The sequence below is a fragment of the Pollicipes pollicipes genome, unplaced genomic scaffold, assembly GCF_011947565.3.
Source record: "Pollicipes pollicipes isolate AB1234 unplaced genomic scaffold, Ppol_2.1 Scaffold_3087;HRSCAF=3621_pilon_pilon_pilon, whole genome shotgun sequence".
Lineage (NCBI taxonomy): Eukaryota > Metazoa > Arthropoda > Thecostraca > Pollicipedomorpha > Pollicipedidae > Pollicipes > Pollicipes pollicipes.
In genome coordinates this window covers 17,897,533-17,923,622 of record NW_023596225.1, presented here as the reverse complement: position 1 = coordinate 17,923,622, position 26,090 = coordinate 17,897,533, and the positions used below count along the sequence as shown (strand labels likewise).

The following is a 26,090-nucleotide window of genomic DNA, read 5'->3' as shown; positions in this document are numbered from 1 at the left end:
GTTGACAAGCGCTGTGCGCATGCGCATCACGATGGACCACATTCTTAGTCACGCCGATGACCAACCTTTAACATAGCTTTGTTTGGAGAACGGCGAACAAGTGCTGGAGTATATGCTGTTCACCAAACGAAGATAACAGATACACAGCAAAATGACGTGCTACTGCCAACACTCACTCATGCGATGGTTTCGAAATAGTTTTGCAAGCATCTTGCATACCCTGTTGGCGATCCAGGCCGCACTTAACCATAGTTAGGCGCAAAATGACCGTTGCCTTCGACGCGTTGCTGAACTCAGGTAGCTAACAATCCCGCCAATGACGGCTTAAACGGGCTTTGTGCGCTGCTGTGCCGTACGCCGTTAGAGCGTTTCCCAAATAAGTTGATGGTCCGAGACGTTAGGGCACTAATCCAGTAGTAGTGCACTACTGGTAGTGGTAATCCAGTAGTGCACTAATGGTAACAAACCGACGTCAATGCATGCTTATCACTGGAAAGCTGTTCGTTACAGCTTCTAAACAGCGATGAATACATCGCCCTCTGCAAACGGCAAAATTGCATCTCCAGTACGTGGCGCACCCTATTCAACATTAAAGCACTGGTGCCTCAAAGAGCTTTACACTCGCAGTACCACCAGATGATCGATACTGCACTCCAAACGCGACTGCAGCGGACGCTTCGCGTGGCCGTCACGCGTAATGAACTTGCGTGCCCGCAAGGAGCGCCTCGGTATTGGCCGGCTGCCCTGTACAGCTCTTCAGGGCTTGATTACAATTAATCACCGTGTTTGAGCACACTCGGATCGCGTGGCGTGATGTGATAGCTATTGCATCACATTGCGCCATGTCTGCAGTAACGTCCACGCCTGATTGCGTTCCTTTCCCCAGCGCAGCACAATGCACCCCATCATCCCGCGTGCATTCATGCGTGCGGGCGTGGCCGCACGAGCTTAGGACAATGCTGGGCCACGCGTCGGTGGCTGATGTCTGGCAGCACCTCCCATCGTCAAGACAATGGCCCGGCCGGGTCACGACCCTCGATCTGGTGACCTCTAATCGGGCCCATCACCGGCTGACCGGCCAGCCCTGCTCTCGCGCCGCTGCAGACCGGACCGCGTGCATTAATTACAATCCGCGCCGGCGCCGGGTCATTAAGTACGCTATCTACTTGTTTATGAAGCCATTCTTTCCGCTATCTGTTCTGTATTGACACAGAGCTCGGCCCAGCCAGGCCATGGCCGCCAGGTGGCGGACGTCGCGCCTAGTGAGCGGCTGGACGGCCGGCGAGGGCGGGGTGGCGGGAACGGACGGCGGGAGAGGGCGGGGTGGCGGGAGCGGACGACGGGAGAGGGCGGGGTGGCGAGAACAGGCGGCGGGAGATGGTGGGGTGGTCGGAACAGACAGCGGGAGATGGTGGGATAGCGAGAACAATCGGTGGGGGTGGGGGTGGGGGCAGTATGTCGGAAACAAACGATGGAAGAGAGTGGGTGGCAGAAACAAAAGGTGGGAGCGGGGGGGGGGGGGGGGGCAGAACAGACGATGGGGCAGGGGTGTAATTTTTCCAAATAATTGCGGGGCACATCACAATTTCAAGCCAAGTTATGCAATGCAGTGGAAATTGCATCACGCCCAACCCCCCCCCCCAAAAAAAAACAAACAGGGGGCTAGAGACCCCCCCAAATGTGTGGAGAGCTCCGCCCGCGGCGGAAGAACCGGATCTCCGAGGGCTCATTTAGCCGTGAAGAGAAACCGGCCTGACAAACTGTACAGCCTTAACTCTGCGACAGCAGCATTGTGACGCTTCGAGCAATCAAAGCGTTACGATTCCCAGCGAACAAACGACCTGTGTTTTCACACGGCGACTGCCAGGCTTTCGATGGCGCCCGCCCCTCCAGCGACGGTCGGCGCGCGGCGACCGAGTGCCCCCCCCCCCCCTTCCTTACTAGACGGGTCCCGAGCATCCCATCCCCTCCGCTCGAGCGGCGGCCGCCCTGGAGCGGGGACTCGCCGCGTTTAAGCTGGTCGAGCGCGCCCCTCGCCGGCGTGCCAGCGCTTCACCCGGCCTGACGTGCCAGCGAACTGGCGAGGATGCCGACTGGGCGTGCTGGCACCGCGCCCGGTGGCGCCGCCTTCAGGAAGCCAGACGAGCCGGCGTCGGGACGTGTTTGCTCGCCCGCACGACCGTGCCGGTGAGCGAAAAAGGCAACGCACATCAAACGTTGATGAACGCCGGGTGAGCGTTCGTTACTTAGGCGGGCGCGGGGATCAGCGCTCAGCCAGCACTGGAATTGCAAATGATTGGTTGACGTTCAACCTTTCCAACCCGCCCTCCATGCCAGTAGTTTGATTATTCTACGACAGGTCCGACGCATAGTTAAGATCGCGACTTCTGAAGATCACTGTTGTGTGAAGTCCACACCCGTCTCATTTCGAGAAACAAAGCATCACTGGCGCACGTTGGCTCGATCTAAACATAGGGGAATGTTTCATCACATTGGATCACAGCTCAGCACATCTTGAAGTGTTACATCACATCTCACTCCCCTTCCATTGGCTGCAGGCAGCGCCGGCGCTAGACTGACCTGTGTCGATCCAAGTTGGCAGCAGGCCTCCGGAGCTCGCAGTGCTTGCGCTGGTCAGCCGCTCACCAAATGTCACCGCGCGACGCGCGCCCGACGCCGACTCGTCGCCCACTGCGGCCGGTGGCGCGCCCGGCACCGACGCGGCCCGTCGCGCGCTCTCTCCCTCTCTTTCCGGCCGCGTCGCGGTCGAGCTGGCCGATCGGCGGCCGCCGATCGTCCGCAAATTGCTGGGAAAATCCCGCGCCGGCAGCCGCCACCGGGAACTTTTCACAAAACTGCGAGAACGCCGGCCGATTGCCGTCGGTCGCCGCCAGAGGCGCCACCGTCACCGCAGGCTTCGGGGGGCCTGTGACGCGGAGAGCGGGATGTTTCAGCCGGATGACGATAGCGCGGGGGGAAAACACCGGCCGGTAGTGCGAATGGCTGGCACTGGCTGATGAAACTGAGGCCAGGCAGATACAAGTGAAGTGCAGAGACAGCCGATGGCTTCTGGAGGTCACGAGGTCGTGACACCACGAGACTGAACGACGCTGCCGATCGCAATTTTACTGTCAAATATGTCCAAACTGCGCCACGATCCACGCCAGTCAGTTCACTGTAAGCGCAGGAATAATTACGGACTTACGGACTCCGAGCCTCTGACAGCAGTTGATGACATGGCAGCCGTGCCATCAGCAGGTCGGGCCATCACCAGTCAGACTGAAGACCTGCTGATGTCATAGCTGCCATGCCATCAGCAGGTCAGGTATGTCGTGGCTGCCATGCGGATGAAATGGCAGTCTTGCCATCAGCAGGTCAGGTCATCATCAGTCAGGCCATCACCAGCCAGGCCTCAGACCCACTGATGGCATGTTAACCATGTCATCAGCAGGTCAGGCCATCGCCCGTCAGACCGCAGACCCACTGATAACATGATCACCATGTTATCAGCAGGTAAGGTCATCACCAGTCAGGCCATCACCAGTCAGGCCTCAGACCCACTGATGGCATGACAACCATGTCATCAGCAGATCAGGCCATCACCCGTCAGACCGCAGATCCACTGATGACATGATCACCATGTCATCAGCAGGTCAGGTCATCACCCGTCAGGCCACAGACCCACTGATGGCATGATCACCATGTCATCAGCAGGTCAGGTCACCATCAGTCAGGCCATCACCATTCAGGCCGCAGAGCTCGCCTCTCGCTCAGCGCCGCACGGAAAGCCGATATCGACGACGCCCAATCATGCAGGCATCCGCTTGTTTATAGATCAGGCGGCCGGCCCACGCCGTTCCAGCCGCCCGCCGCTTCCTTCCCGAGTGTCCGAAGACGACATCGGGAGGACAAACACGACAGCCGCGCACAGCGCGGCGGGACGGCCGGGATTCGGGGAAACAGTGGCATTTTCCGTAATCTTGTCATGCAAAGCCGGGCGCATTCAATTGCGGGAGAGGGGGGGGGGGGGGGCAGTGGGACGGAACCCCAGCCCCCTATCAAATTTTTACAGACATCAATGTGTATGTGGAAAGAGACGTATTCAAGGGTGCATCGAGGTACGCAACCGCTCTGTATTGCCAAGCTGCCTGCTATTATGAAGCTGCAAGCCGCTATCACACCGTCAAATTCAGAGAACTGCGCATGCAGGACAACATGATTCTGGAAACCACCTGTTGGCTCATCCCGCCTATGGTAAAAGGGTTTCGTTTACAAACTCACAGATTAACAGATGTTTTTGTTTTGTGGACTAAGCGGATTACGTTGCAGACATCCTCCTTTGTTTGCGGGGAGTTTCAGGGGAATACCGGCTGGTCCGGAACCGGGCTACGGCAGGGTAATCACAGGAGCTGCATTAACTTCGCGGCAGTGTGGCTCAGTTTCGCAGCTCAGGGCACTCGTATCCTGCGCGCCTATCGGTGATGGGGTCCGTGGGCCTGGCCTGAGCGGAAGGTTACCAACTAGCACCTAAATAGCTTTCATCCATTCCCAGTTCTCAGGTCTTCCTCCGGAGAACTGACCTGAGCTATCCCGACCGCCCCCCCCCCCCCCCACCACTGCTCCTTTTCTCGAAGAATATGAAAAGGTGCCTCTTTCTTTAAGTCGAGGACGGGGGGGGGGGGTGTAGCCCAAGTTGGGGTGAGAATGAAGCCTCCTTCCCCCAGCTGGAAAGGAAACTGCACCCCTGAATCTGGCGCCGCTCGGAGTATTCCGCCAACCTAACCACTTTTGGGGGGGGGGGGGGGCAGATTAATGCAATATTGAGCGCCGCCTCAGAATTTCATCATCGCATCGAAAGATTCAAGGGTAATCAAAATCTCTGGTCATCCTTACCCAAGAATTACTCATCTGACGTCTGTCACGTGGCTGGTGGTGTCACAGGCTTCGCAAACCACCTTGAAAATATCACAATTATTTGGGAAACTTTAGAGTCTTCTGGCTTTGTAATAATGGTCGCTTATGTTTATGACGGACACGAAACGGAGGGGCGTGCTCGCTCATGTGCTCAAACGGAGTGTTTGACGAAGCCACACATCTCTGGGAAAGCTTCTTAATCGATTAAACCAATGAATTTAGAATTACAACAAATTCCATTGATCAAGGGTCAGGTATGAAGGTTAAACCGTGGTCAAAAAGAACCTGCTGTTTTGCCTATGAGTTTGCTTTATGTGGTAGGTTTGGCACCAGGTTCGAATAGATTTATAGCAGGGACCGCAACAGGCATGCTTCATGGACTTCTTAAAGATCAGGTTAGGCTACCGACCTAAAATGACCTAAACCAGCATTTTTTTTTACGAATATGTCTCCGAACCTAATTTCTGTCCCTCTTTTTAATGAAAAGTAACGGCAATTTTGTAGTTTCTTGGTCACCTTGATCTTTCAAATGTTAAAAAAGGTTGTTGGGCTTGAATGAACACGACTGACCTTTTGTTTATGGCAGGTGTCTACGTTCATGGCGGTAGCGTGAGGAGGCCTGGGGTAACTTGGAACACCGATCTGTAGTTTGACCTTGTTTGGCCTTATTTGACCCTGTGTCATGACCAAAGAACCTCAGATTTTGACACAAGTGAGTTCACATACATGCCAACCAAGCCTGGGAATTCGCCGTCTCTAGCCACTTTGGTTTCCGAGATCTCGGTGAGTCAAATTGAACCCACCCGAGCAAATAGTATTCAACCGGCTGCTCTGGCTCATGCTAATCGATGGGCCTTGTGACCTAAAGGGGCACGTGACTCCTGTGCTCCCCCCCCCCCCCGCTCCTACCCCAGCCCTCTCCCTGCCTGTGCCATGTGATCAGAGCCCACGCTTGGCTGTGCTTGTGTGAACCCTAGCCCCTCAAACATCTGATTGGTAACTTCAAGCTTAGTGTAGAATTATTCAGAGAGAGGTTAATTCGCACTGTACTGGCACGGGCCATCCTAACCATCCAAGATTTTGACCCTGTCTTACATATATATTTGACCTCTTTTAAAGAGGATGTTTTATACTCCCAAACTTTTGCAATGACCTTTTTGTCAAACTTAAGGCTTTGCAGATACACGTAGACTACCAAAACTGAGGGTAAAGAGGCCCCCATAGTTGAGTAAGAAAGTAATAAAGCGTGCCCACAAACTCTGTTCTACATCAAGAAGCCCGTTCCCTGATGATGACGCCATCTTTTGGAATCAAATCCATACTCTAGATTAGTAGATCGAAATGCTATGTTCAGAAAGTGCTTTGTTAGTTTGCTCCCCCCCCCCGCACCTCGAGCTAGGAGGCCCTGTTCTTGGTTAGGAGACCCCCTTTATGTTTACGAGGCCCATTTTGGGAACTGCAAACCCCTTCTACACATCAGATGGTCGCGGTTCCCTATCAGGAGGCTGAGGTAATGAGGCTAGATCTTTAGGCCCCCTTCGTGAATTGGAAGCATCGTGTTCTGGGTCAGGAGACCCTATATGCATCAGGGTACCTTTTCTAGAACAGGAGGCCGTGTTTTAGGAAAGTGAGACCCTTTGCTGTATACCAAAGGGCTCACCATTCTGGATGCTACTTAGATGTCATGCATGCAACAAGTTGATTAGCAGCACGTGCCTTCGATGTCCTTCCTATCGAACACGACGCTGCTCAAGATGCCCTACTTTGAGGAGGCCCCATATTATCCAGGAGGCTCCCTGGAAAACTTGCCTCCCAACGAAAAAACCCTGTGCCGTTATCCTGCTTGGCACAGCTCTGATTAGTTGCTTTTAGTTATGTGTTGTCTTCAGGCCGTAGTTGGAAATGGCCTCCATTGTCGTCATGAATGATTACAAGCGTAGTGAAGGCCGGAAGCGTTTCACCATTATGACTTGAGAGTACTTATCTCCATATTAATCGAACTTCAATACACGAGGAGGCGCCTTGTATGTATTTGGGGTGGGGGTAGGGGGTGGGGGTGGGGTCCAGGCATTTCCTCTAATACTGACTTAGGCCCCTCAATGCTCCTCCTAGACCCACCCCTTCCCAACGCATATGGGCTAAGAGGTATACTGAGTCAATGAAATGCAGGAAGTGTCTGAGCTGCTGGCTCACTGGGTACCAAAACTCATCACCACTAGCATCGTCACCACCATATCATCCTTATTACTATCACGTCGGCTTCAAATAGGAAGTCATGCATCAACGTCAAAGCAATTTTGGAGCCGACACCATTGTTTTGAAATTAGGCGGGTAATTCAGAGTGGTAGAAATCCTGGGATAAGTCAGATTAAGGGGGAGATCAGGTTAACTTCATTGGCTCAGCCGCTCCCCTAACCGATTTCAGCAAATGACACCCCCGCCTGGAGGTACTGGTTAAATGGCGTTATCAGGCAATCACTGCCTTGATTGACAAAACTCGACGTTTTAAGCTGTGTTCATGCTTCACTCGATGCAATGGCACAGCTTAAGACATCAGATCAATGGATCGTGATCCACAGAAGCTCGGCGTAGCTATTGCTTCGGTCTGAATTTGAATGGAACAAATCACAAGTCTGCACACGTGCCCCGAAGAGCTCCGGTTAAGCCTAGCGTTAATTGTCGTATGTAAGTCATTGCTACTGTGTTATTCTTGTTATCCTACTGAAACAGTTTCGTAAAACAGCACTTTTCTATTTTCAAGTAACAAGCATACATTTTTGCATGTTTGTCCTAAAAACTAGTACAACCCTCTGATACTTGTAGGTCTGCATTGAAAAACGAAATGATACAATCCGTTTAACACTTGGTATTGTGTCCTCATGGTGCTCTCCAACGACCGGTCACTGCGCTTTGAAAGATGACCACCCCGAGCCTGCAATATTTTCCTCATTGGGGACGTCCTGGCTGAGTAATGTCAGCCTGACGGGGACCAACGAAGCATTGGGACCACCCGAGCAATTCACGTTTGGCGCTCTGGAAAACGCTCCTTCCTATTGCCGACTGTAATGCTGATTGCCCATGCGGCGCTTTTCTATTGGTCTGCGTTTGGCGACCAAGGTGGAGCCAGCAGGTCACCGACGAGCGAAAAACATTGCAGATTGGTGGTGCGGATGACCCTCGTAATTCGTTTCTAGCCCTCGCCCGTGGATACGGGTGTATTTTGCCACCCCCATCTTTGTGAAGTATCGGTAGAGGCTTCCCGAGAACTCGAAAAGCACTTCTTTCACATTTCTTCATCCCTGCGAAATACGAGCACTGCTTCGGTCTGATGATAGCAGAAAGCTGAGAAAGTTGCATCCATTTATGTGCTGTCTGACTGACGATTTTCTCCGTTGTCTGACAAAATGAACCATAGTTCGTTGTCATCGTCCGTTGTTATGCTGCAGTCCTAACATTTTGATTGGATGAAACTCCGGGCTCAGCGCCCACGCAGTGTCTGTGGAACGAGCCTTGGCCCAACAACAACATCCGATTGTGAAATCTGCGTCATCGACAGAGTTTGGCGACGAAAACGCAGTGAAAGCTTAACGTGCCGCAATGCTCGGCACGGCTCGGCCCGCAAACTGACGTTTAAGACCTGACCATGTTTCATAGCGTGCTTCAAGCTCGTCATAAAACGGAAGCTTAAATACTCCGACTTATAACGAACTTATGATAGACTTATGGCCACTCGTGACCATAAGCACGGCATAAAACGTTGAGTTTTGCCAACGTAGTGGATGCTGGCTTGATGACGTCATTTAATGAGTGCCTCCTGGTAAAATAAAGGTTGATGTTGTTCAGGATAAGGACTACCGACTCATGAGGCCGAGACACCACCAGCTCATGCTCTTTTTTGCTTTTATGATTCAGAAACGTTTCAACGCGAAAAAAGGGGAGGAGAGAAGGAGAGAGGTTTCAACAGCATTCCTTGTTTTGCATGTTTTGCGGGCACTCCGACAGCTACCGCGCCTTGGCTTACGATTTGCCGAAAGCATACACCCAGCTCAAGGAAAGTCTGGAAGTCGAACAGAATAATGATGAGGTAAGAACGAGCGTCTGGCCGGCATTGATTTATCTCCGACTGAACAGCGCCACATGACGATTCGTTGATGGATTGGGCTGTAAATTCATGTGCAGTTTATCATACCAGAAAAAGCCGCCGGCATCCTACTTCGAGCGCAGGGCATTCATGGCTGCAGTAAGGCTCCACATGTGGAAAAGGGGGAAACATCCCGGTTTATGGTGAACGGAACAGCTGTGGCTACAACGGTGAGCCTCGCGGGGGTGATCCTGATGCTTGCAGCGCCAGCGTATGTGTTAAAAAAGCTAGCAGCGCACACCTGAAGAAGCCGATCCGAACTGTTTCGAAATCTGTGCTCTGCATCACAGCGGAGGCCCGTCCGACACCTAAGGTCTTGCTTGACATTGAAGCGTTTAAAACAGTCGACAAGAAACAGCCTGAGCGTCTTGAATCCGAAGATAGCCGCAGGTTGGCGTACTGCGCTGACAGCGGACTGCGACTGCTTGCGACCCCCGGTGTTGCTCTGTGTCTCTGCAGCGTATTTGGTCCTCCGCGCTTCATCGCGGGGAGTGTGGTTCCCTGACTGCGTTGTTATTTTCTCGCGATTTTATCGCGAGAAACCGACTGCACTGAAGGTGTCAGAACCAGGGAGTTATGTCTGATGGCATGCACCGGCTACTGGCCAGCAGCTATCGTTGGATACCGTGTGACGAGGAGCCACTAAATAACCGGTAGAATGTTGTGTTGTTAAGCATGAATAATACTATAACTGCTATTTGGTGTTGTGGTCAAGCTGTCAACCAAAATGCTAGGTACAGTCGTGTCTGCCTGATTTCTTCGCTGATTTGGCGTTCAAGTAGCTTGTTACTTCGCGGTCGTAATAAGCTTGTGTTTAAATGCCCCTGCTGCATGACACAAAGAACAATGCAAACTGATATTTTCTCCTTCATTGAAATCTTACGGCTGATGGATGAACGATCCTAGTGGAACGACAGTGGCACGGTGCTGGTAACAGGTTGGTACGCCCCTGTTGAAAGAATTGTTCGTGAAAAGCACAGGGGAGGTTCACCCTCTGGTAGGTTAAACTGAGCGGATGGTACAGAGTTAACAGAGTCTCGGTACAGAGTTTGTGAAAATGCAGCTTGGTGGTGCAAGCCTGGTATTGGTGTGACGAGCGTAGCATACAGATGGCAGGGGAGACCAGTCCCGTTTAGTACTTGGGTGGTAGGTGTTTTGTTAACACCCGGTAATATGGTTGGACAAGTTGATCACCACCCTTCTACCAGCAAAGGCGGTGAAGTTTCGTGTCAGTGTACCGTTCCTGCATTCATGCATTTTTTCTTTATGTTATTGTAGCCTACTTCACTGAGATCACGATAGCACTGCGGTTTAGTGGAAGTTTGCGTAGAACTAGAGGTGCGACTTCTCGTCAAAATAACAAACTGTAAGCGATGGATTGTCTGTGCTCAGTTTTGTTTATATTTTAAGCTATTTTTCTTTATCGGAATGCGCATCACACGCGCCTCGTACGAGAGGCGAATACATATATATATATATATATATATATATATATATATATATATATATATATATATGTGGGTGTTTCCGGCTACCACCGATCCAGGGCCGGTTCAGGATTCCGCCAACAAGAGATCACTCGACACACGCTCGTCAAGTTGGCAACAGATTCGGATTCATATTCATATTAATGTTCTCAAGTTTCATCAGCTGTCAGTCTTGCTATAATTTTGCCCATGTCAGTTATTTTGTTCGTCGTGTTAAGGACGTCTATACTATATCTATTTTCGCTAAAAATTTGCAAGTATCGAAGAGGCCCGTCCCACATTAGACCCAGTGCAATGCCGCCAATTAGCGACAGGGAGTACGACCCGCGGGAATTCTGTGCCATTCTAATTAGTTGCACTCGACGCGATCAGAAGGGCGCGTTACATCTCTTCGCGTATCTTCATGTCAATCAAATGTCCTTTCTCTGGCAAATATTAATGTGAAAATGAATCTGATGATGCTGCCGGCTCGACGAGCATAGATACGCTAAGCCTATGTTTGGTGGGGTTCCCGCAGACTCTTATCAAAGAAGCCTCGACTCGTTCGGTGAGCCAGTTTTTATTTTTGAACGTCTGTTGGCATGACCCAAAGTCACCATATTCTGTAAAATAAATTACCAATTGTGGCGCATTCAGTGGTGAGGGGTACTAAGGACAGGTGCCAGGGATCTAGAGCATGGGATCGCCAAGAAGTTTTGTCTGTTGATAAGCCTATGCCGTTTCGAATATGTGTCTCGATACCGACCAAGCCAATGCATAAGATACCGGCAAGTCCTCGCGTATCTCGAAGATTCAAACCGAATGTTTGGACGGCGGCGAAAACGACCTGTCTGGGGAAATACCGCACCGAGACATTTTCAGAAAAGCGGCCAACCAGTTGGCAGCCACCGCAGCCACTGATGCTTTCCCTCGGGTTTCGAAATTGTGAGCGCGATATCTAGAACCGTGAACGCGATCACGGTTGTTGAAGAATGAAATTACAGGGTATTGTTGCTATCGAACCTCGGAAAATACTTTGGGAACTCTGAAATCCTAGACACGCGATTGAGGCCATCAATGTCACGTGCCTAGTTAAACGTTCAATTAAGAACCCCGGATATACAGCAGCAACATTAATTTCTGAGGGACCCAATTGGAATCGTGATGCAGGCAAGTTATCGTTGCTCCATAATTCCGGTGTGTCCCCCGACGGGCGGCCGAACGGCGCTAGGATCGGCGTCCATCCTGCCAGCGTCGCCGGCCGGACATCTTCCACCATGCGGGGTCGAGAAAGGGTGTGCGCCGGCCAGCCTGCCAGAAGGATGAGGGTGGGCGAGCACCAATACGCCGCCAACACAGCTTGGCGCCAGACGCCTCTGCACTGTCTGAGAGCATGCATTGACGGAAATCGGTCCCTAGGCCATTAGTTGGTCATTCACTAGAGGCCAATATTTTGCCATCACAGGCGAGATTTCGTGAGATTAAAAAAAGACGGGTGGTGATATCGACACGCACGCAATGTTAGTAAACATCTTCGAAACTGAACGTATTGGTTCAGAAACCAGGCTATATACATTGGTATATACATATATATATATATGTATATATATATATATATATATATATATATATATATATATATATGAAATTTGCAAACACCTGCTCCAAGCAAGAGTAAAGAGTAAATATCTCAAACGATTGCCGGGTTTTGTTTCTTAAAAGTCAAAAAGTTAAATCAAGAATATTTTTTTGAAATGTTCTACAAATTTTGAACGATTTCGTGACTTTTTATGAGCTTCTATGACTGAATATATGCGATAGAGCTTCTGGGTGTGCGGGTGCAGTGAGCCGAGAGCACGCTGCTGTTCGCCGGTATGGCAGTATTCCTTTGTTGTATTCCTTAGTGGTTTTACACTGCCTGGTTATGTTCACCGGTCAGTCTGACCAATACGATCGCTACTGATGGGTTTGTGTGGTGTGACGCCAGATGTATGCCTCCATTGACAGCATATTTCGTTCGGCTGACGTCGCGGCTGTCTTGAGTGTTATCACGTTTCAGAGATGAGGGTGCGGAAAATCTGAATTGGGGGGAGGTTAAGCTGGAAACAACCTGTGGGTGGAAGTCAAATTAGGGGGTAGCCTGACCTGAAAGTGGCTTATATATGAGAAAAGATGAAAAACGTGGTTTCACCGGGAATGATGACTGGGACAAAGCCCATTTGGAGAAAATTGGAAGGCATGACCTTCCCCGTGGTAGCTGGTGACTCATGGGTGTACCCAGCTCAGTTGGCACTCATGCCACATGTAACTTGGTGCACCATCCAGTGGCATTTTAATGATAAACAAACGAAGCTCGTTTTAGCCGTTAAGACGACTTCCGAAGACGCTATGCCACTGCTTTTGACGGAAGTGTCATTTTTTAGTGAATTATTATGGACCGAACCTGGATCCTGGTGACCTGCCCACTTCTCAACGGATTTAGCTCCTTTTGTTTCGGCAATAGGCAGGTTATGTTGTCAATTTTTGCACCATTTAAAAAGATCTTTCATTCAAGCTTCATAGCGGTCGTGCATGGACGGATCCAGAGAGAGGGGGGGGGGGGGAGCAGGGCACTGGGGGCATGTGCCCCTTCTGCCTTTGGGCGCCGAAAGCACACTCTTCTGGCGGTCATAGTCGACGGCACGTATACTTGGTTATGGGAACTGTAACAGAGCTAATCATGAAGGACTTCGGTCATTCTCGTACTCCGGAGCTCTTCAGTTTAACCTCTCAGACCCTTGCGTGTCTTGTGGCCCCAACTATGTACAATGTATTACATCCTTTATCCGCTCAGCTGTTACCTGTTATCTGGCAGTGAGCGCAAACACGACTTTGTATGGCGAGGGAAGGCGTGTTATAGTGTTGGTATGTTTACTACTTTATACGGCAAAACATATATGGTCCGTTACTATAGGGCCGTACATGTCTAGTTACATTAACGGATCTAGTAACGAGATTTGAGTCGTAGTCATTTTGCCAAATTACACGATTTACTGCAATTTGACTTCTTTTGTTTGGATCTAGGTCTCAGCGTCTCACGTGTAAAAACTCTATTCTATTTATATGCTATTTTTATCTTACGTGTAAAATTCAATTTTTTAATGACGTCATGACATGAACAATTGTCGTCAACAGCATTATCAAAATCCATAATGCTCAAGAACATTAAGTTGTGTTATTGAGCATTCAACAACACAATTTCAACAGCAATTCACATTTAACAGTAGTTGTGTGGGATTCGGGGTAAGAGCAAACGGCTTCAATTCGATGTATATGAATGCACTTTAATCGCGGCGGTGATGATGAGTTTTTGTAACAGTGATGTACGAAATGCACATTCTATGAAAAGGACTGCCACATGCATGCCTATTATCGAATTGTTGTGGCGTCGTCTGAGGTGTGCGTAAATTCCGTTCAATGGAGGCATGTCAAATTATGCTTGCCCTTTTTAGTTCATGTGGGCTAGTTCTTCGTCAGCATAACAAAGTGATAAATGACCAGCCTACGAAACAAGCTTGACTTACACGCTTAAGACAGCACATCATCAAATGTATCGATATGTGCTGCACACAACGATGCACCTGAAACCCTTGCAACTTGAAAGGTCCAATTAATCACGAATCATCGAAGCCCCTAAAATGGTAGAAGAACGTGTTTATTTGAAACACATTGGACACATAACTCCAGATGAAGCTGAAACTTTCCCCTGATGGTTTGCCGAAAAGCGTAAGGCTGTCAAAAACAATACCACTGTTCTTATTAATTGTGTCAAGCATTCATTCGAGTTTGACACGGGTGACTGCGTGTTAGATGACAGGTGATACCCTTTGACAAAAAAGATGGTTAAGAAGTAAGTTACAGATATCGTCTCTCTGCGAAACCGTTGGCTGCAATGCGTGCAATAATGCAATACTCGCAATAAGAACTATATTACCGCGCAGACACCAATCATCATGATGGAAGCCCAACTTCGATAAAGCGCTGAATCTATGCTGACCGCATTTGGGGTGTGGCGAAACACGTCGCGGTAGGTTCGCCTTATAGAATAAGTGCTCATATGTGGCTCGCCAACGAGGGCCAGTTACCCCTTGACTTACTCGTTGTCAGCCTGGTTAAAGCGCAGCCGGCAGCCTTTAGTCGTATGACACGGTAAAGGTCCTTTCATACTGTTTGGATAAGAGAGCGAGGGAAAATGGAGCTGTTAAAGATGTACTACAATAATGAAATAGTGTGTTACGAATGCTTTCAGTAAACTATGTTTAGCATGGAAGCAGGTTAAGAAAGCTTTCCCGGCAAAATTTCCGTTCTTTACATGGTTTTGCATTTTGTGACTGATCTGGATCCCCATAATCTGCATTAGCGATGCCTCGCAACATGAAAGATTAATTGCGACCTAATTTTGTTTCCTATGAGATTTTACAACTAAGAGTGAGCAACGTAATATCATGTTTGAGTGCGGGGAAAGTGCCTGGGGTTAAATTTGACGGGGAAAAATGAAATGAAATTATGAATGATTCACCCCAATGTCTAAGGTTACTCCTCAATTGAGCACGTAATATTTTGGTTGTGGCTTCGGGTTACCCAGCTGCACCCTCTATGGCGATGCCACTACAAGGAAGGTTCGAAGAAGATCGTTTTTGTGTAATGGTCCGATTTTTTCCAACGTGTTGTTATAATATTCCAGCCCGAAACATTAGTGGCGAGGGGGGGAGGGGGCGGGCCCTCACAAAAGAGTACAAAGCGACACCCATGGCCTTTGAAGACACGTGTTTTGTGTCTTCTGTTTGTGTCCTGCACCCTTTTCGGCGGCACCTGGATTGTCGCGAACTTCGGGATACAGACATCGGTCATTGCCCTGGCAGTGTTCAGAGCATTGCCCTGCAGGCTCGAGGAAAGGGCGAATCGCTGTCACGGCGTTTTACGGAGACCTCCAAGTAATCAAATTGGGCTTTTCATCGGATTACACAACACCGCATTGGTTTGACAGGGGGGGGGGGGGGGAGGGCAATATATTGTAAGCCCAAAGTCCAGAGTTATTTTGTATTTTTTCCTGAAATCTATGGCTTTTGACATGTTATTACATACCTACCAAAGCATGCCATAAATTTAGTTTAGAGGGTGCATGCGCGATCAAGGGCCACCATATGCGCAAGGCTGTTCTTTCTTCTCAAAGCTGGGGCTGGAAAGCTTTGCTACGCTGAATAGAGAACGATACCAATGGGTTTAGCAGCGTTTGCGACCTTTTGATCGTAGATGTAAGGGCCGGCGTATTTTGTCTGAGGGCGAATCCAAAACTCCGTATCAGGTGACCAACGCCGCCTCGGGGGCAACAGGTCAATTGTGTCCTGATTTTTCGTAACTCGATGCATTTCTCTTCATCTAGTGGGAGTGTTCCAAAACAAACTCCCTTGGTGAAAGATATTCTGCTTTCTTCGAAGTGTTGACTCTGGAGATCTCATTTCTTGCAAGACTTTGACCATTTTGGGGGCAACGCGCATGATCCAGGTGCCTCCTTTCTCCTGGATCCGCCCATGGTTTATTGTCGCAGAATCTACCAGCTGCAAAATGCAACGCAAAATACGAAAATCTCGATCTATATTCAAATGGCCGGCGTTGCAGCGGTATCGGTAATAAGCTTTGGATACATTTCTGTCAAGACATCTCGTTACAATAGTGTTCGTTTTTGTCGCCGTAAAAATCCAGGTTGGCCATTTGCGGTACGTGTGTTGTCCACCACTACGGATATTATTGGTCATGATGGCGCAGATGTGACGAGCAGCGGAGTTTTATAGCAGCAGGGTCCGGGGGTTCCGGTGCCGGGTTGAGAGATATGGCAATGCACTGCGAACTCTGATTTTGCGGTCATCGAATTGAGCTGACTGGTAAGCTCAAATTTTACATTCCAGGACGCGGGAGACTCTTAAGATTCGCTGCGTTTTAATACAGATTGCGGTGCCCCGTCGCTGTTGATACATTGATTTGGTTATGCTTGATGCGTCGCCTTATCCCGATTTGTGCTGCATTTGAAACTTAGTGTGATATTCTGCACACAAAATTAATTGTTTAAGTTCTAAACATGCAGCACAGGATGAAAACACTCCATCACTTGGCTTTCATTCTGCAAAGAAATGTACAGCATGTAGTAGGTGAATTGTATTGTAAATGTCATGGAATGCTCAACATAATTCAAAATCTGCAGGTTAGACACATTTCCAGTACCAATTTCGACGTGTGGAGGCCAGTTTTGGGTAACTTCAAGCACAAAATCACTGCAGTATCCAAAAGTATTTGTTTGAAGCTAACATGGCTTCTAAATTTAGGGCAATTTAGCTTGAACTACTCATGCATACATTCCAATCACTCATGGGCTCCTTGAGATATTATGCCATAAGCTTAACATATAATATATATATATATATATATATATATATATATATATATATAATATATATATATATATATATATATATATTATGTACAATGGATTAAGCTCATAAGTATCACCTTTCCATCTGGCCTAATAGATGGTTTCTCAGACTGGCTTGGCATGTGTGAAAAGTTATTTATCAATATTGATCATTTCAGACATTAAGTGTTGAACTGGCCTGTCTCTAAAACCTATTGTGCCTGGAATAAGAACCACTGCCAAAAAACCGCCAATGAGCATTGCGCCCCTGACTGTTCTTAACAGAAAATGTCAATTTTGCTTGACATGGGTGAGTTATGCTCATTCTCAAAGGTGTAAGCAGCCAGGTCGCCACCATCATTTGCATTGAAAGGACAGAAACTAGGTTGGGAGAGAAATTGGTGAGGACCTTCTCCCAGGGAAAGCCTGATAATTTGTCTGAATGTTCTGGAAATTTTTATATCCTGTGATTTGTTAGATTCATTTATACTTTGGCATAAGGAGAGAAGTTGTCCTGATGCCTCCTTCTGTGAAGATCTCAGCACAAACAGTTGATGTGCATGACATTTGTAACAATGTGATGTGTTGAAACTGAATAGCAGCTCCTGTCAGTGATAACATTTTTATTTGGAGCTATTTTAAAAGTTTTTTGCAACACTTTCGTTCTTTGGTATTCTGTATAATGTAACCCAACAGCCTCTACTCATTCAAATTGCTATTGAGGAAGTATGCTCAGTACAGGCTGCTTAATAATGTAGTACTGCTTGCTTCGTATTTTGCCCCCACACCATTCCATTAGCACATTTAAGATCACACTCAAATAGAAGCCTTGAACTGTTTTCATGTAGGCCCCACATATTTTTGTCATAGTAGGATCTTCCTCGCCAGTCCATCACCTCACATCAACTTGTACATCCTACACACACTGAATCTTAAATTGCTTTGTTTGCAGCTTGAACAGCACTCCGACCTGTGCTATTGCCATGATGCTGTGCCGTTGGCTGCAGCTGGAGCTGCTGCGACCGTGCGGCCGCGCCGTGCGCTTCGTCCGCTGTCGGCGCATCCCACAGTCGCCCCAGTCCCGCTCCTGCTCGAGCGGGCCTCCGCTGCTGATCGACGGCGCCGCCTACCAGCCGGACTCGTGGACCAACGTGACAGCCGCGCGTGCTGCAGCTGGTCGGCCGCCGACTACACGAGCAGCCGCACCACCCGCTCTGCCTGCTGAAGCAGCGCGTCACGCGATACATGCACGGTGCCTTCCGCAACGCGCGCGGTAACCCGCTCTTCTCGCTGCACGAGCGGCTGGGGCCGGTGGTGAGCGTGGCGCAGAACTTCGACAGCCTGCTGGTGCCCGCCGACCACCCGAGCCGGCGCCGCAGCGATAACTACTACGTGTGTGCCGACCGCGTGCTGCGGGCGCACACGAGCGCGCACCAGGCCGAGCTCCTGGCGGCCGGGCTCGACGCATTCCTGGTGGCCGGCGACGTGTACCGGCGCGACGAGATCGACCGCACCCACTACCCGGTGTTCCACCAGATGGAGGGCGTGCGCGTGCAGAACCGCGAACAGGTGAGCGCCGGCTCGCGGGGCATGGTGAGAGCGGAGGCTGGAGGCTGGAGAGCTTGGGGTGATTGGCGGGGATAGCGAAAGGATCCGGATGCGTTGGATACGTTGCAAGATTCTGGTTGTGTCGGAGCGAAGCATGGTGCCTACGTAAATCGTCTGAGTTGGTCGGCGCGCTGTATCGTGCGATGTTTTCGCTTCTGCTGACCATTTGCGGTCTCCTCCATCCTTCCTTCCATCCTGACCAAAGGGGCGTGCAACACAGAAGCCTTGCAGCGCCCTTTAACCCCCGCCTTTCGCGCGATCAACCACTTTCCCTCCTAACCGGGGTGCCAACCGCACTGCCGTGGTGCAGCACACCCTAGGTTCTGCCGTCTAGTGCTGAGCTGCACCTGCCCCAGAGCCGCTAGTGCCGGGGCACTTTGTGACCACGGTCTGCTGGCGTTGGAACGCCCTCTGTCCCCGGTCCGCTGGTACTGGGGTGCTCCCTGATCCCGGCCCGCTGATTTTGGGGTGCCCTTTGGCCCCGGTCCGCTGTTTTTGGGGTGCCCTCTGACCCCAGTCCGCTGGTGGTGGGGCGCCCCCTGACCCCGGCCCGGCTCGTGTTCCAGCTGTTTGGTCCACTGGCCGCCCCGGAGCTGCGCCTGTTCGAGCCGTCGCCGGTCCCGCGGCGGCCCGAGCGGCAGCAGGTCCACACGCTCGAGGCCGTCAAGCTGATGGAGCACGACCTCAAGACGTGCCTTGAGGGGCTTGCTCGACGCCTCTTCGGCGCCGGTGAGGGATCGAGGAGGGGGGGGGGGGGGGGGCTGAGGAATGAGGAGACGGGTTTGACCGGGTGAGGAGCCGCCTTGTCACGGTCCGCAGGGGGAATCCTGCTGGGTCGGCTGCGGGACGAGGGGAGGAGTCACGCTGGGTCAGCAGGTATCAGCATACCTTAAGTGGGTGGCTTGTGCCACGTGGCTCCGGAAACGATACCATCTGCGCGTAGAAGGACTGGGCCCACATGAATGGCCGTATTTCATGCTCCCTGGAATGAACAGAATATTCTGGCTCCAAGAACAGTTTGCAACCCTAGTAAGTTACACGCCCCTGAAATGTTATTATTTCTGCCATTTTGTCCTCTGTTGTAACGTTTTGGATTGCAGCGTCAACAAAATAAAAGCGCCACTTTGTGATGCCTACCGTTGAGCCTGATGTAGCAGCTAAGCTCTCCAGAATGTTAACAGCAGCAGAGAAAACTCAGACAAAAGTAATAACCATGGAAATCAGGAGATTGTCTGCAAGTTTCCACATACTTAGCTGAAGAAAATGGCACGGGGGCTCAGTCCTTTTGACGTGTTGTTATTTTTGACCAGCGGGTGAACGGTGACCAGTTCCGTGAAGTGCTAGGGCAGGAGGTAATGCCAGTGTCGGCGACCTGTGATGTGTTCTGACCGGACGTGTGGCTGGCCTAGGGCATGAAGGGGGGGGGGGGGGACAATTGCTGGGATTTTCAACACTGCGGAATCGATGTGATATTTCGACGCCAAATGGCCTGAAATGTTAGGTGCGTCATTTAGCGCGTACAACAGCGACATCGCTGTAACGTTGCAGCACCATTAGAAAAAGCCGGCTGACGAAGACGGCCAGCCGCTCAGGCGTGGAGGATCGCATCACGCTCTGCGCGTGCGATGGACTGGCTGTGGTTTGGCCCAGTTACGCGGCGTCGACTGACGCCCAAGTCACCCGTCGTCCGCAGACATTGAGTTCCGCTGGGTGGACTGCTACTTTCCCTTCACCCACCCGTCCTGGGAGCTGGAGGTGCAGCTGGACGGCGATTGGATGGAGGTGCTCGGCTGTGGCATCATGGAGCACCAGATACTCGAGAACAGTGAGGCACTGACGCGCAGCGTTCACCTGGTGGATCGTTGGGGAACGGGAACAGAACGGAATTGACGGACGGGAACGGAACGTGATGGCGGTGTGTGATGCCGCTGCCTGTATGGGTGCAGCTGTGGATAGATGATGTTTTGGCTCCATAAAAATATTTCATTCGAAAATGTTTTGTGGTATATCACAGAGGAACATGAGGATGCTCATAACCTGTCTGCAATCAGATTTGAAAAAAGTTGCTTGTATCTTTTCAAAAATGAAACTCGCAGCTGGATGATGCCTCCTTCTTTATCTCACAATTGTCAGACGTGCTGAGTGTGTGATGTAACTCCTTACCAGGGTGCAACGCAGTTATTTGTTCGTCAAAATGATTATTTTACCAATTACTTTACTGATCTCGCGTCCGAAACCCCTGCTGGGAGCAAGCTTGGGCTAAGCTCCTGCGTGGTGTCAATAGGTGGCGTTGGTGACCGTATCGGCTGGGCGTTCGGTCTCGGCCTGGAGCGACTCGCCATGAAGCTGTATGATATTCCGGACATTCGGCTGTTCTGGTCACGTGACACGGGCTTTCTCAACCAGTTCCGTGTGGAAGACTGCGAACAGAAGATACGGTACAAGGTGGGCATGCTCTACATTGTGTGACAGTTGAGCTGGATATATGCATATCTATATCTATATGTCTGTATTGATATATATATATATATATATATATATATATATATATATATATATATCATGAAGAATACGTTGTCTATCCATTTTATGCTCGCAACTAGACTTCTTTTGAATAGGCCCCTATTCAGTTGTGGGGGCCTGTGACCCCTGACTCTTTTGTTTCCTCCCCTTCCCTTCTCTTTGTGATGAGCCTGCTGAACTTGGAATTTGGCACAAATTATGCCCATGTGTGAAATCCACGGAGAAATGATTTTCGGGCCGGAATAGGCTTGGCTTGATGCCACTTGTTCAGCTATGTTAGCCAGCCAGGCCAGCCAGGGGCGCCGGTTATTCTCGCGCGCGTGCCAACGCTTCTGTCCGCTGCCACCTGAAGCTGTGCTCACGGTACGCACCCGGTGCATGCACCGCCCTGTCGTGACGTCGCCGCGGATCTGGTGTCACGTGACACGGCCGGTCTGTCTGCGCCAGCTGGTGAGCCAGCACCCCCAGTGCAGCAACGATCTGAGCTTCTGGCTGCCGGCGGGCGACGCGTACTCGTCGGCCGACTTCTACGACCTGGTCCGGACACTGGGCGGCGACCTCGTGGAACAGGTGAGCAGCGCTGCCGCCTGGCGGGACAGGTGAGCAGTACGACCGCCTGGTGGGACAGGTGAGCAGCACGGCCACCTGGTGGGACAGGTGAGCAGCACTGCCGCCTGGTGGAACAGGTGAGCAGCGCTGCCGCCTGGTAGGACAGGTGAGCAGTACGGCCGCCTGGTGGGACAGGTGAGCAGCACTGCCGCCCGGTGGAACAGGTGAGCAGCGCTGCCGCCTGGTAGGACAGGTGAGCAGTACGGCCGCCTGGTGGGGCAGGTGAGCAGGTGAGCAGTGCGGCCGCCTGGTGGAGCAGGTGAGCAGCGCTGCCGCCGGGTGGGACAGGTGAGCAGTGTCGCGACCTCGTCAACCTGTCCACCTTGTTGAGTTGCCCGGTACATACACACCACGCTCAGATGGGCCGCGCCGTCACGTGACCAACCCAGTTAGCCCTTGACATTGACCTGTAGCGGCCGCGGGGGCAACGCGCGTGTTCAGTCTCCCAGGGCCTCGCCTGCAAGGCGACAGGGCTGCTCGGAGCAAAGTGCAAACACTTCCTCGGGGCTTGGGCGTTTCTGAGCGCTGTTCCGTATGCGACTCGCCTTCTTGTGTTATAACACTGGAGCACTCAAACAGGACCGGTCCGGCCGTAGCCTCGCTGGTTGATATGTTCGAGACTCGACCTAGGTGGCGTGTGATCCACTCAGCACAAGGTTGATTGCCATAGTGTGTGGGCATGCGTATGTGAGACTGACCTAGCGCTCTAGAGGCAGAACGTGGTCGGGGGGGGGGGGGGGGGCGTTGCGGCTGAGTTGCGTCAAAGCGGTGCATATGCCCCGGCCGTTCACTGGGCCTGGCCTGCGGAGCCACCGACGGATCCCGTGGGGGCTTGGTAGGGTGAAAAGCAGAGCGATGCTCGCGATGGTCGCCAGCCGGTCTGCGGCGGCGGTGTCTGGTGTGCGCGGCGCCGTCTCGCCGGACGACGCGGCTAACCCCGCGCCGCCGGCAGGTCTCACTCGTCGACGAGTTCCGACACCCGAAGACGGGCCGCGCCTCGCACTGCTACCGCATCACGTACCGGCACATGGAGCGCACGCTGACGCAGGCCGAGGTCAACGGCCTGCACGAGCGGATAGCGCAGGCAGCCGCCCAGCAGCTGGCGGTGTCGGTCCGGTGACGGGGCGCCGCTCAGCTGACGGCTGGGGGGGGGGGGGGGGGGGGGGGGGGCGGAAGCTGCAGCCGCCGGCGCTCTGTGCTAGCTTGGTGATGCTGCCACCGCTGACGCCGCCAGCTGGCATGTTGTTTGGTGCGTGACGTGGGCCATCGGACTTCGGTGAAATGCAAGTTGATGACGGGCGACGGTTGGTTGTTTGGATCCAAGCCTGCGGAACCGGCGCGTCGTTTAGCTCCAATGGCAGGATGCTCCGGATCCGGATTGCCCTTTTGTGATTCCGGTATTCCTGGAATGAAAATCGGCACCAGAGTTGACGTGCTCCGATGATGAATCGTGGCATGAAAAACTACCTCGAGAATCTGGTGCGTTGCAAGAGCAAAACTGATATCGCGGCGCGGGAAGAGAGGTATGAGGACGTGAGCGCACGGCGGTGTGCTGTGCATATATTACCAAAGCATAGCGAAGCGAGTCAAACGCTGGTGCGAACTCCTAAATTCGGTCTCATCAACGTGTTGGAATAAAGGACTGTCATTGGTTTAAAAGGCCCATGTCCAAGGATCTCATTCTCGCGCCATTCTTTCCCATTTTAATGCCATTTTTGCGCAAATTTGATCATTTCAAGTTAAGTGGTTTTACAGTGCTGCAGGAAGCCTAGAGATTCGGCAGATGCGTCCCGTGCATCCGTATGCGGTTGGTCATACAGACGAGATTTCCCGTAATGCTGCTGAATCACCGGAGATGACTACCCCATTCTGTCAACGCGAGGTTCACACTCACACCGGCCTGAAGTGTAAAAGACGGTGTCTTCACTTAAACATTATGTCATCATGCATAAGCGTAAGTGTATGGTGCGATATGATGCATTACGACGGTTTGCGCCTCATAATCAATGTCACGGCCCACGCCTTGTGTGAAGATTTTATTTCTTGGTGCTGAACTCCGTGGTGATACGTCCAGTGATTGGAAACGGACAAAGGCTCGTGCACAGTGCGACTCGCCGGGCTGGGACTACAAATGTCCGGTCTGTTGACGTCCTGACAATCTCGGCCTGTGACCTTGATTTGTGTTAGCGGACAGACTTGGCGCTGGTTGCTTCATCTGCGTCGGCATGTAGCCGCCCCAGCCTATCTTACCGGAAACAGCGAGACTGTCCGCATGCCACGCAGCACATTCTCGGCATCAGCGGAGGCCCAGCACCCGACGCTCTGCCGACTGACCCGTGTTGACCGCGCCCGTTTCCACAGCAGCGCCGCTGCCAGACGGTTACCGCTGCACGACTTCGCCTGACCAACGGAGCGACATTCGCTTGACCGGCGTCGTCATGACGACGGAATGGCCGGCCGGGCGGGGTGCTCGATGGGCCTCTTCACTGGCGTTGGCGGAGTGCTGGCGCCAACACGTGCAGCCAGCCTGTGGTCGGGGCCACTCAACTCGGCACGTTGTGACGCGGATCAACAGCTGTCCGTTCGCAGCACCGGGACGGTGGGTCATCGGGAGGAAAGCAATGCCAAGCTAGACGTCCTGTCACCACTCTCGAACGCCAGCCGACTGTCTGGTCCTCATCCTTACTAGACGGAAACGTGTGTAAAACCGCTCTGACTACCAGCACCTCACCCTCGCCGAAAGCCTAGAGCCAACCTTGCTCGTCCTCGCGGATCAGGAGCTTTCTGACCACCCTTAACGCCTGTTGCTTGCCGGCAACCCCCAATCGGCCTGCCCGGCGTCAGTCAGACCTGCGCCAGTCCGCCAGCACGCAGTCTGGTCCACCTCCAGTGTGAAGTCTTGAGCAGTCGCGGTCCCTGTGTCAGCATGTGGCGCCGAGCCGTCGCGTTGACCTGGCTTCTGCTCGGCCCGGGTCTCTACATGGTGATAAGTCCCGCCTCGGGGATGATTCACAAGCTGAAACTCACGCGTGCCCCGTCGTTCTACGACGCCAGCGTGGTGACACTGTCGCCGGTGGACGCCGACTCGGCCGTCATGTGCGCTCTCCGATGCCGGAAGAGCAGCTGCCTGACTCTGGTCTACGACAGCGCCCATCAGCACCCCTGCCGGTTCGCCTCAAAGGGTGCGCTGCCGGACCCTTTCACGACGGTGACGACGGATGGCACCGAGCGCATCCTTTCCCAAATGGCGGCGCCGGCGGGCTTCATGCAGGGGCCCGGCTACAAGGCGTACGTTTTGGACACTTCGGACACGAACCTGGTGAATAAAGCGAGCGCGGATGCTACCTGCCAGTCGCTGTCGGCCAAGTCACTGGAACCGAGAGATACTGCGTCCTTTGCGTTCATAATGCTCTTGCATTCCATCAGTTACATGTTAAGCCCGGTGAAGTCAGTGCACACCAACTTCCAGGTGGACACATCCTCGCATGACCCCAGGCTGCTGAAGGCATCTGGATCGACCTTCATGGTTCCGTATGAGTGGTGGCAGGCGCCGCCGACGCCTCACTTCTTCGGCGGTCCCGAATGTAGCTCCATTGTCGCCCCCGAAGGCAAGCTGCAGGTGAGCTCCTGCGACGCACTGTACCACTTGGGCTGCGAGATGTTCCTACCCGACTTCTTCATGCTGGGCGATTCTCACGGCCCGTAGAGGCAGTGGTGGACAACGCGCAGTCCTTTCAGGTGGGGTAGATGTGAGAGCCACAGTGGCTCGAACGCCGGAAAGAAAAGCTCTCGGCGCACTTTGATTTCATGCAACGGTGGACGGCAAACGCTAAGTTCTTGAAAGTTTGCCCTAAGGGATTGGTTTTGCTGTCCACTTGTGTTTCTAAGCCACTGCAAGCTGCACCCCCAGAGTGTCCCCCTGCCGGCTAACGACTCGAAAAGAGATGGTTATGGGCAACACAGAGCACGTTGACAAGAGCTCCAACGGTGGACTAAACAATGATGCCAATTGGCCGTGGCCGGGCTCATTCGTTCCTTATGCATGCGTCCAGGCACGCTTGGGCTTGCTAGCTTGTTCGATCAGCACGGAAAGAACATGCCAGTTTGTTGGCAGCGGCGGTGGTCTCTGTTTTGTCACTCGCCTCATGTGGAGAAGGCCAGAGCACTCGCGATGAATGTGATAAGGTAAGAGAAGTAGTTTAGGAACGCTTCTGTTCAACTCACAGTCTGTATTGTTCTGACCTAGCGAAGGCATTGGACGGTCTGCTATCGTTACGTCGTCATCGGCGACTGTCATCGTGCGTGTTTCTTACGCCAGAGGGCATGACCACGTGTCCAACCACGGATGGTATTTGACAGTCAGGTTCTCGCCTGACCTCTGCCC

General features: G+C 51.9%; 1 protein-coding gene across 1 annotated transcript; it reads left to right on the top strand.

Annotated features, from left to right (window-relative positions):
• The first annotated feature begins 16,364 nt into the window (after positions 1-16,364).
• Positions 16,365-22,833, top strand: LOC119090485 (putative phenylalanine--tRNA ligase, mitochondrial). Its single transcript, XM_037213304.1, is given in 8 exon segments — positions 16,365-16,442; positions 17,919-18,123; positions 18,125-18,535; positions 19,141-19,303; positions 20,268-20,399; positions 20,859-21,019; positions 21,545-21,667; positions 22,659-22,833. Coding segments are annotated over 7 exon segments (1,332 nt in total). The 5' UTR covers positions 16,365-16,442; positions 17,919-17,949; the 3' UTR covers positions 22,827-22,833.
• The last annotated feature ends 3,257 nt before the right edge of the window (positions 22,834-26,090 follow it).